The sequence below is a fragment of the Brachionichthys hirsutus genome, chromosome 4, assembly GCF_040956055.1.
Source record: "Brachionichthys hirsutus isolate HB-005 chromosome 4, CSIRO-AGI_Bhir_v1, whole genome shotgun sequence".
NCBI lineage: Eukaryota > Metazoa > Chordata > Actinopteri > Lophiiformes > Brachionichthyidae > Brachionichthys > Brachionichthys hirsutus.
The window spans coordinates 10,547,596-10,559,104 of record NC_090900.1 but is presented as its reverse complement, the minus strand read 5'-3'; the positions used below and the strand labels follow the sequence as shown (position 1 = coordinate 10,559,104).

The 11,509-nt window shown below is 40.4% G+C and overlaps 1 protein-coding gene across 1 annotated transcript; it reads left to right on the top strand.

The window, feature by feature from the left end:
* The first annotated feature begins 4,047 nt into the window (after positions 1–4,047).
* On the top strand, positions 4,048–8,353 carry bmp3 (bone morphogenetic protein 3). The gene is made up of 3 exons (XM_068738569.1): positions 4,048–4,324; positions 5,288–6,210; positions 8,162–8,353. The coding sequence occupies exons 1-3, from the start codon at positions 4,048–4,050 to the stop codon at positions 8,351–8,353; spliced, it is 1,392 nt and encodes a 463-aa protein (XP_068594670.1).
* The last annotated feature ends 3,156 nt before the right edge of the window (positions 8,354–11,509 follow it).

The following is an 11,509-nucleotide window of genomic DNA, read 5'->3' as shown; positions in this document are numbered from 1 at the left end:
CACTGCAGCCCCCCCCCCCCACCGCCACCGCCACCTCATCACCCCCATTCTTTAATGTGCTTTACAAAGTGTTCAATTAAAGTTTGAAATATTGACATTCCATTTAGTCCTGCATGTTTCTTTGTTAATAACTCAACATAAAGCATTTCACTCAAAGATGGATTGTAGGAGACAGATCTGCCCTTTTTGTTTTCTTAAAATGTGCTCTTCTCTGTTGGCTCATCTTTGCATAATGACTGGACGCATGGAGAAACAGCAAGTTAACAAAGCATGCTGACCGGTGGGTCCGAAGAAAACAAACGTAGCCAGTGCTTTGCTTCAGAAAGAGTTTTTTTGCTGGGCTATGTCTTGATAGAAATTTCCTTTAACTTCACATCTTCACAAGATGCTAGGCCAACATCTGGCTGCATCTTTATATTTGCTCATCCGTGAATGTGTGATTGTTTTTTTTGTTTTTTCACATAACTTTCAAATAGAAAGCAAGCCATCTTAATTTCCTATATATTGTGTATACAGCACATATATATGTGTCATTTATATAACAACAGATGTGTTTGTGTCCGTATATATATATAGTTGCTACCCCTTTTAACTGCCATTGTGGCAGCCACAGTTAACATGCCTTTATATTTATTTTCCCAAGAATCCAGTTTAAACAAATTAGTCCATTCTAACTTAAACCCTGAATATCCCTCAGCCTCCAAGATACCAGAGCAACCTTTAAGACTTCATCTGTTTATCTGTTTTGACTAAATTGGACCATGTTGGCCTCATTGGAACAACATGTTTGGTGACATGGATGTGGGTTTCTGGTTCTGTAAAAGCAGCGTTTGAGGAATGGAAGTCTGGTTTCAGGTTTTGAATTCACTGGATATCTGGTTGTTGTTGGGGTTTTATTTGGGGGGGGGGTATTTTTTTGAAGTCGTAAACTCTGGTCCTGTTTTAGGGTGACAATTAAATAAAGTGTCTTTGTTGTAGCCTTAGAGGTGTGTAAAAGTAATCTGATTTAATCCGATTAACTGGAAGAGTGCTACCTTTTTGGATATTGTTTGTCCTTTTCTTTCAAATGTGACATTTTGTTCAGTATCTCTAAATATTTTCAGATGTGTAGTTTGTACCTTACCTGCTATTGTCTCAATGAAACTAACTGGATTGACAAGGATGAAGAGCACATTCAAATATGGCGGGATGATTTTTTTTGGAAAGTCATTTCCCCTTTGACCTCTTCTAAAAGGTCAGTTCAACCTCAGGGCAGGGGGCTGATGCAATCAAAGAACCATCTACCTGCCCCACTCACTATCTGCACTTGTTTGTTTTTTATGTGCTTGAGGTAAGAACTAAAACTGTCTGGGTGGCAAATGAACATTTCACTCTCATCTCCAGCTGTTTAGGTTTACAGGCTCCACTTCCTTCATGTGGCCTAGCAATGGTGATGGAACAGCCCAACTCTGTTCTCTCTCTCTCCTTAAAAGTGGCATCAGTCCTTCCAAACAACTACCATTCAAAGCAGCAGATGTTCACATGGAAAATGGGCTAATTTAAAATGTTTGTGCATTGACAAACAAGCAGCACTCATGAAATGCGCCAACCTTTTATGTGCCTTATCTCCGTGCAAGAAAGCAAAAAAGCAAACTTCTGGAACTCACCCAGACCGATCATAGGTCTCTAGATAGCAATGATTTTACAATAAAGTCTGATTTAAATGGTTATATGCCTCTTCATTTCTTTTACTGGGCTTTTAAACTGTCGGGGTTTCAACTGAAGCATGGTTTTATTAGTGCGAAGCTCGACTTGCCCCTAATATACACAACATGAGCTAAAGAGTTGCATTCAGACAAAGTCAGGCCAGAGAGTAGAAGCGCTATTTAGTATTTTCCATACAACTATCTCAGTGTAACTTTAATGATGTCTTTTAATCAATAACAATTTTATGTTTAACATTTCAGTTCCGTTGAACGTCTCAGTCTCAGATCGGAGCCAGTGGAGATCTGCTTCATTCCTCATATAACGCAGATAAATTCTCACAATAATGAGCTGAGACTTCATACACGTAAAATATTACAGTGTGGACCCACTATGAGTTTATGGTTTAAATCAAGTAAAATTGTGGCCAGGCATTGTGACCTTTAGTTAGTTGAACAGTAGAAACATGAATGAGTTAAGAAGTCTAATTACCGGTAAAATCGCACTAGTGTACATTAAAGTGTTCAAAGGATACAGCAGCAACTACCTTTTAAACACAACATTCTCCTCATCACAGTGTTCTCTAGGTAAATATTGGTACAGGTGCATTTTTCTTAAAACATTTTATTGAACATTTATTCTGAGCCTAGATGCAACAAATAGTTCTGTGATTGCGTTGAGTAATTTCAATGAAATCAGTTCACTTGTTCATGTTTGTGTTCCTCTGTTGGATGAACAGAAGCTCATAATCCATGAATATATTTTACTTTTTGTTAGAAAATGTTACAATATTTTTGTCTTAAATGTATCATATTTTAAGTAATCTTCCTTAAATATTGCAGTTTATTTTCATTCAGAATCATTTTAGCTGTACCAAGCTGTTACTTTTTAAACACACTGATCTATAACTCACCACCAAATTTCATTCGGATCTGATCCAGAATGACGTTAGGAAAAAAAGATTACATTTTAACATTGAAAACTTCATTTACGGATTCAAAAATCTGTTAAAATACACATCAACTCTGATTCACTTTTACTTTTCGTGGTTGGTGTATAAAGACACCAAGAACAATTTAGAACCTTTTGGTGATGATCCAGATCACCATGTGGATGGTGTAAATCCAATTAGGAGGGGAATTAGCTGCTCGGCGGAGGTCTACGCCATCTGCGTGCTTTTCTATTATTACATATCATAATATTAAAATCATGTTATCTTTTATATCTTAAATTCCCTGTGTTATTGTTGGATAATTCCGGTCCAGCTGACTTCACTCTGCCACTGTTTGCTGGTGTTTATGTCAATCTCCTCCTGTCTGGGAGGAGTCCCAGTTATTATAAGGGTTATATTCGTTCAGTGTGTTGACTGCTATGAAGAACATGGCATGCTAATATTATTGCCATCAGATGTCCAAGGGCGGGGAAATGCCCTAATCATTTCCTCCCGAGTGCCCCTGAAAGAGAAGTCCGGTGGTGGGGGGTGGAGACGCGCTGGGTGGAGTGTTTCAACATCGCGTCTGGATGGGCTGTTTGGGGGGATGGTGTGGGGGGGGGGGGGGTGCACAGTACAGCATCCGGATCGGACCGTGATGGTACAGGATGTGTGTGCTTAAGTCCATTGAACTAAACTAAATAGAGGAGAGAGCTTTTAATGCCGACAGTAAGCCGTTTCATTCAGTAGTCTGGCCCAGACGCACAGCTCTGCGGAGTAGAAATTACGCACGGAGGGGCTATTCTGTCGCAGCGGCTCAAATACTGTATGAAAATTAATTTACTAATTTGCCGGAATGTTATTGAGGTAAATTGTTTTTATTCCAGTCAACTGAAAAAAGACATAATTTTGATCTAAATAACACCAGAGTGTGCGTAAAAGTGAAAAAGTATCAGGACGCCTCTCTCTCTCTCTCTCTCTCTCTCTCTCTCTCTCTCTCTCTCTCGTGTTCGTGTGTGTGCGAGGAATACCCAGCTGGTCCCACAAGTCCTATAATACCAAGCACAACATGCTTTACCTTCAATGAAAGCGGAGACGCAGAGACGGTTGACTGTTGGCCCTTAAATCAGCCCAAAAGGATCCGCTTCGCTCTCCCTCGTCTCCTCCAACACACTTTGCGCTGTGCGCCGGAACGCTTCTCATTTATTCACTGGAGCCCGTTCAGACCTGCACCTTATCCTTATCGAAAGCAGAGTGGCAGTTGGATAACGCGCTCAGTCTTTGCGCTCACTTGCTGTGACCATTGGTGATGGTCTCATTTTCTAACAGAGGACTCATCACGTGATGATATGTCTTTTTGGAGATAGTGCCCACTTTTGCTCGTTTTTCCAAAACTATTATTTTTGTTCTGCTGCTACCGTCACTTCGCAAGCATGGCTCTCCACTCTGGGTTTGCAGTCGCGTTGCTTTACGGATGGAGCTATCTGTGCGTCGGATACTGTGCGATGCTGAAAACAGACAATTTCCCTGAGAAACGGAAGGTGGATTTTACGCATCCGATGGATAAAAGGCACCCCATGAAAGACGACCAACATCTGCTTTTGCAGGATACACTGACGGAGCACATGCAGATGCTTTACACGAAGTACAACCGGGCTGGATTCCCATTCAAGGACGGCAACACTGTCCGCAGTTTCAAAGCGCACTGGGGTAGGCGTCCGAACTTTTACGCACGTTAACAGCAGCGGGGTTCTCCAGACTAGAAAGGGTTAACTCATTGTCTTTTGAATTTGGTAAAGTTAAACAGGATCTGGTGAGGTTACCTAGTTGGGATTATCCTCTCTCACAAGTGCAACGAGCTTTGCGAGCACAAAATGTTTGCGCATTTTGGTGGAAACGGACAAACCAATGCGTGTAATGATCTTGTTGTTTTTAAGAAAAAACTATCAAACGGCGTCAAAACGTGTGACATTACAAGTCGTTTCACTTCACTAAAGCTGAGATACACCTGTCGACCCCGTCTTGCAAATCTAATAAACCTGATATCCTGAATCTGAGCTGAGATTCCTCACCATCGAATCTCTGCGCGCAACCCAAAATCCTTTGCCGACGCAATTGTTTTCAATTTCACATTTTAGCGTCAGCTATTTTCTTTGGAGCCAGCAGCTGGCAGCTGCCCAGCCTGTCTGCACGGCAGCAGAGCTGGAGCGCTTTCACTGCAGCTGGCTTCTGCGCGTCAGGTGCTTTTGCGTCCTCCGAGATCCTCATCAGTAACTTCAGCGTCACGCAGCGCAAAAGCCGATGCAGGCTCCGCTGCGGTTTAATCACTTGGACTTTAATTCGACTCGTTGCCACTTCTAGTTAAAGTTTGTTGGATTATGCTGCCTCCTGTCGCCTGATAAATGCATAAAGGGATTCAGCTCATCCAAATTACGTGCGCGTGTTCTTAACCCATTTTAGCCCACAGACCTGCTGTACTTTAAACGAAATAAAGACTGTCTTTAAACCTGTTTTGTAAGATTACAGTATAGTAGCTACATTTTTGAAAGAAATATTGTTGTTTTATTTGTTTAAATAATTTTAGAAATGTGTAAGGAAAGTCACTTTTAGTTAGTGAAATTCTCCATTTTGACATTTACCGTAAATAATAATCCTTGTTATATTCACACACAGGTGCAATAAACAAAAAGCAGCTGCAGGTTTTCAACCTTACCTCCCTCACCGAGTCAGAAGATGTTCTGTCAGCCACTCTTCATTATTACATTGGAGACCTTCAAAACAGCACACAGGGCTGCTCTTGGCCAAAAAGCTGCGGCGGCCATGGACCCCGGAGGCACAACCACATCCACATGGTCATCTGGAGTTTTGCTTCTGTGGATAACAAGATGAGAACTTTAGGACATGTTCGTATCAATGTGTCCACCCTCTACAGGGACTTTATATCTTGGCAGTGGAAGGACATAACCCGTGTGGTAAACCAGGCCAAAAACCACGACGAGCTGCTCATTGGGATCGATGTGACCTCGCAAGGGCCCCAACCATGGAAGAAGCTCCTATCAGACCGCTCCCCCTACATCCTGGTCTATGCCAATGACTCTGCCATTTCAGAGCCTGAAAGTGTGGTAGCCACCCTGCAGAGGCGCCATCCACTGAGAGGGGAAAGCTCCACATCACACAGCGTCCATAAACTCGGAATGCATGAGCGAAACAACACGGAACAACAACTACAGCCCAGACACAAGCGTTCAGCAAATGTTCTGCTCCCATTGCAAAACAACGAACTACCTGGGCCCGAGTATCCGTACCAGACAACCGGGTGGGATGAAACAAGTCCATACGAACCATTTGAAAACAAGCAGGCCCGTCGTCCACGTAAAAAGACACGCAAGAATCAGCGGCACAAGATGCCCCTCCTACGGTTCGACGAGCAGACGATTAAAAAGGCCCGAAAGAAGCAGTGGAACGAGCCCAGGAACTGCGCCCGGCGATACCTGAAAGTGGACTTTGCTGACATTGGATGGAGTGAATGGATTATATCACCCAAGTCATTTGATGCCTACTATTGCTCAGGATCCTGCCAGTTCCCCATGCCAAAGGTGAGATTCAGTGTCTTGCAGGGTTTCCCAACCCGGGGGTTGTAGCAAGAAGCCAAACTGCATTTTTTTTTTTTTTTTTTTCTGCCTTCAAATTTATATCCCAAATTAACAGAAGAAAAGTGGTTGAGCTGGTCATATACCATGCACGTACAATTCATGACAGTGGGCTGAGAGAAGGCACATCTTTGTTTGCAGGGCCACTGGTGCGCCACCGGTTTATCTTTCTAACGCCACACCCTTTTTTGTTTCTTCTCTACTAGAAGATTCACAAATTTGTAGAAATATTGTAGATATTCTGGGTTAGGGTCCAGATAAATAATATTTGACTTGATACACAAGGTACAGAAGAGTACATGCAGCAGTCTAGTTGTTTAGCATTCAAACATAATGCTTTTTTTACATATGGTTTATATTAAGTAAATATCAATTCATCTAGACATTAATCTACGGTCCCTCATTTAATGTCACTGTTACTGCTCTGTATTATCTTCACTTGAAAAGCATTAATATCAGAAGTCCCTGAAGTCTCTCTGTCTCATATTATAGACAATAATACTAAAGAAACTGACAGGAATTTATGTAATCTGCTTTTAACCTCAGCTGCCATGATAAACTAGTTGCAGAGACAGCGCTGCAAGAGGTATTCCCTTAAGCTTTTATGTTTTGCAATATGTTTCAGGAACAAAGTCCACATAAGAAAGATATGCATCAGAGCTAAGTTCTAAGATTTAAAGGAATTTCTTAAATCTGTGAACCCCTGCTGCACGGAATTTCCAGTAAAAACTAAAAAAGCACCCAGAGAGAGCAGACCTCCACTAATTGGATTTACACCGTCCACATAGTGATTTGGATCATCATCAAAAGGTTCTAAATTGTTCTTGGTATCTTTATACACCAACCATGAAAAGTAAATGTGAATCAGACATGGGGTTTTCAATGTTACAATATAATATTTTTTCCTAACGTCATGCTGGATCTGATCTGGATGAAATTCACTGGTAATATAGAGGTTCCCACCCTACATGATTGTGTCAAATTCCAAAAACATCGGTCAATAATCCTCCGGGATATAGAAGAACAAATGTTAACGCTCCATTAGCTGCAATGTTACCAAAAATGTCAAACTGATTCATAATCGAGGATCTCTTCTGGATCATTTCCCAAATGTAATCATCTGCTCCTGGTAACATTGCCAACATTTCCTGAAAATTGTGTCACGATCTGTCCAGAACCTTTTGAGTTATCTTGCTAACAGATGACGGACAGATAAATAGCTTATGGTCCCGGGTACAAGATAACATCACAGGTATTTTAAACATGGCTGGAATGCAACAGTTCCATCCACTTAATTCATTACCTCGGAGCCTTTGTAGTTGGGCGTAATTAGTCCCAGAAGTGGGGCCTCGGGCACAGGGAGACCCCGTCTCCTGCAGGTTTGCTGCCGACTGATATGGGCCAGACATCGTGTGACATTGTTTTGCCTTTGTCAAACTAAGGCTTTAGAAGTTGTCAAATGGCTAAAACTAAAATCTGGTCTTCCTATTTAAGAGTAATGTGCGAGAATGACCCTGTCCCTTAATAGATCCTGCTGAGACACGAGGCAGGTGAGCAGGCGTGGGAACCTCGAAGGATAAAGCTGAATCATTCGCTCAGATTTCTACCTGCAGCTGCTTGTTGGAAGGACTGAACAATAAAAATAATCATAAATTCTTGCCAATTATTTAATAAATACTTCATAAATAATTAACACAACAGCTTTTCTCTAACTAAAGCAGACAGATAATGATGATTGCACAGTTTAGAAAAGTAGACTAAGAGAATATCTTATGGCCAAATTTTATTATTAAAAGAGGTTGTGTATGCAAAAAAAGTCACTTTCTCAAAGTAACCAGGGATGCACTGCTCAAAGAACAACAACCCTTTTAAATCTTTTTTTGGTCCTTTTACTCAGGCCCTGAAGCCCTCTAACCACGCCACCATCCAGAGCATCGTGAGGGCCGTGGGCGTCGTCCCCGGCATCCCTGAGCCGTGCTGCGTCCCAGAGAAGATGTCTTCCCTCAGCATCCTCTTCTTTGACGAGGACAAGAACGTGGTGCTGAAAGTCTACCCCAACATGACCGTAGATTCTTGTGCCTGTAGATAGTTTGTTTGTTTTTTTCTCATCAGTGCCCGTTCAAGTAAAAAGAAAAACAAAGTCAGCACATTCAGCCAATAGGACCCTCCCTTCTTCTGTCTCGGTTGTCATTCTCAAATTCACCACAAACACTCATTGACTGCAAACTTACTGTAACATTAGCGCTGGAAGAGATTACCTCCTGTTGTTCCAGATGAAGAGGGGACTTGTCCGTTCACGGGAAGGAACGGATCATGTAAGTTGTCCTTTGCGTGAGACAGCAGGAATGGAATATCAAATCTCCAGTCTCGCCTTTCACCACCAGTATCTTTTTATATCTTCACCTCGTCATCATCGATGCTCAGTAATGCTTCGAGGGATAGCAGGGGGAATGCAGTCACGGGCTCGCTTTGAAGATATTCAAATAGCAATGTGGCATGAGAGAAGCGAAACCGGAAGGATAAATCACTGTCGAGGATTAAAGACTTTAGTTTCATGGCTCTCAGGGGGTCGTTCTCATCTCCTTCATAGCTTGAAATTGTATTTGGTCATCTACACAAAGTCAGACTCGCACTTGCATGGTTTTTGTCACTATGTGTATGTATTTATGTCTGTACTATCACTGTGTTATTCACCATATGAGAAGTTATTGTATATTAAAGGGCTTTGAGATATTAGATCCCGAAGCCTGAATTTGCGATGATATTCAGAACAGTAGATAGCGTACATTTTTGTGTTGGATCACTGCTCCATTCACTTTATGCAGAAGAGAGGGCTACTCCCAATTTGATGTCTTCATTGGCAATTGAAATGGGGAGTTTTTTGGGGGGAGGCCGTTTACTGAGAAAAGGTTCAAACATTATCCATAAACTTCAGATGTAATTTTGACAGAGAAAGGGATCAAGTGTGAAAAAGGAGAAACGGCTGCATCAAACAAGAACTGAAACAGCAAACAGGACTCTAAAAGCCTGCTTGGAAACTTTGAAACCTTCATTGGACCTGATGAGATCAGAAATCTAATAAGTCATAAGACTTTGCAGGCGTTCATACCAGTAGCTTCAGTGAGCCTGATGCCAGCACAAGTTTTATTGTTTTTAGCAATGCTAATGTTCATAACATGATGACATTACATAATATTTAAAATTATGTACCACATTTACAACGTAGAGTGACATTTATGAAGAAAAAAATATTGTAATCTTTCATAATGCTTTTAGAAATATTTTCTTCTTTTTTTTTTATCAATCAAGATTTCAAATAGCCACTATCAAATCAATCTGCACTGCTTGTCTGGAATCATTTTTTTTTTTTTTACGCGTAACTTTCAAACTCATTACTATTATGGTTATTTTTAACAACTTTGATTAAAAAAAATACTGTTTTTTGAATATCTAGAAGGTTTACATGGGTTTAAAATCAGACTTTCATTTGGACAGCACATTTTTAGCCTCTAAAGCTCCAATCAGTAAAATGTTCTCATTTTCAAATCAGAAACTAGAAAACAAATAATGAGCAATGCATATACTAAAAAAGCTGGTCTGTTTCCTTGGTTTGCACAAGCCTTCAATATTACTGTAAGGATGTGTTGAGCAGGTGTTGTTTGCTTGCACGTTGGAAAACAGACACACCTTGATGTGCAGTTATTAAAATTGTTCATAAATTCAAATATTTATTCAACACAAATAGACTGAAATATAGCAGAGAGTGTTTTTTTATGGCTTTGTAAATTTTTTGTATATAGCTCACTATATGTTGATGACATTCTAATGTTGTTTTTTTGACTGAGATGGGTTTTGGCTTCTATAAAAAACAATTATTTGATTCATCACCTATTCAGAGAAGCTCAATCATTCGAAGAGTTTCAAGTGGAACCAAGCAGCTGAGTTCTTAAGGGTACAATATAGTTAAGAATGAGCGACCACTGTGCCTATTATTTTAAAAATGTTTGCCAGTTGAATTTATTCTGAAATGTATTAGAAATAATTCACTATTTTGATATCTCAGAGACATTTATTTTTTGTCAATAGCTAAGGGCTTTTTTTTAAATATTAGGACTTTATATATTTTATACTGACACTTTCTGCAGGTATCTCCTCATCTTGTGCCAATCCAGATTTGAGTAATTAATGGAGTAAATGGCTTCCTATAACAGCTGATATAATGCTGACATCACAACTGCATAGGAATCATTTTCATGGCCTTTGCATTTACTGCATTTAAGGGTCTAATCATGTCTACAGTTCATGAAAGTCTTTGGAGTGTGAGTATATCAGCAGTTTCTAAGACCTCACTCTGCTTCACTGTCAAATCCCATCTTGTAAATGTTGTGCTGTAGGTAAAAAGAAATGCTTGTACAATAAGCTTCATAAAATATATTTGTATATGGAAATTTCATTTAACATGCATCTATTTATTTTTGGGGTTTTTTGCGTATCTTGAGATGTGGTCTTGGAAGGGGGGGGGATCTTTATATCTGTGATGGGCATTTGTCACGATTGAGGTGAAGGTGTGGTAAACAGTTTAAAGTTCTCCCCCATGAGCTCTGACCACCCTTACAAAGCATTCAAAGAAATGAATAAAAGTATGCAAGACTCAGATTAACACGTTTTTTGTTTTTTTTTGGGGGGGGGGGGTCAAAGGTTTTGAAGAGAAGTGACACAAAACAGCACAAACAAAGTGAAATTCTACAAATACATTGTCTTTACACTCTCACAATATCATGCTGCAGAAAATTATTTAAGAATTCCAAATACAAAACCTAAAAATAATCCGTTACGGTATAACTGTTGGTCTACAGCTTCCACTCACCACAGTTAACATTTACAGTACAGTGTAGAAAGTACAGTCTGCGTTGTCAAATCTAAAAATGTGTGCCCAACATTCCAGGATCCAGGATCGCTATAGACTCGGTTAAAACTGGGATTTAGGTGAACATGAGGTCTAAATAGTTTGGCTAGAAATAGGTACACTTCCACCACAAAGCCAAACAAACTGAGGACCGGGCCACGTTGATGGCCAGCATGACAAGAAGTTATTGAGCAAGCTGGGAAATCCCTTATTGATGAAATGGAAATGGTGCTCATGATTGCCCATCGATTCCGTATTTGAAACAGCCAATCAAGACTTTGCAGACGGGATTAAGAACCGTGAACATTTACATTCATATTTTTTCTAGCTAATGAGCAA

Coding starts and splice junctions, on each gene's coding strand:
- bmp3 (XM_068738569.1), top strand. CDS start 4,048: ATGGCTCTCCACTCTGGGTTTGCAGTCGCGTTGCTTTACGGATGGAGC. Junction 4,325..5,287: donor CAGTTTCAAAGCGCACTGGG/GTAGGCGTCCGA, acceptor ATTCACACACAG/GTGCAATAAACAAAAAGCAG. Junction 6,211..8,161: donor GCCAGTTCCCCATGCCAAAG/GTGAGATTCAGT, acceptor CCTTTTACTCAG/GCCCTGAAGCCCTCTAACCA.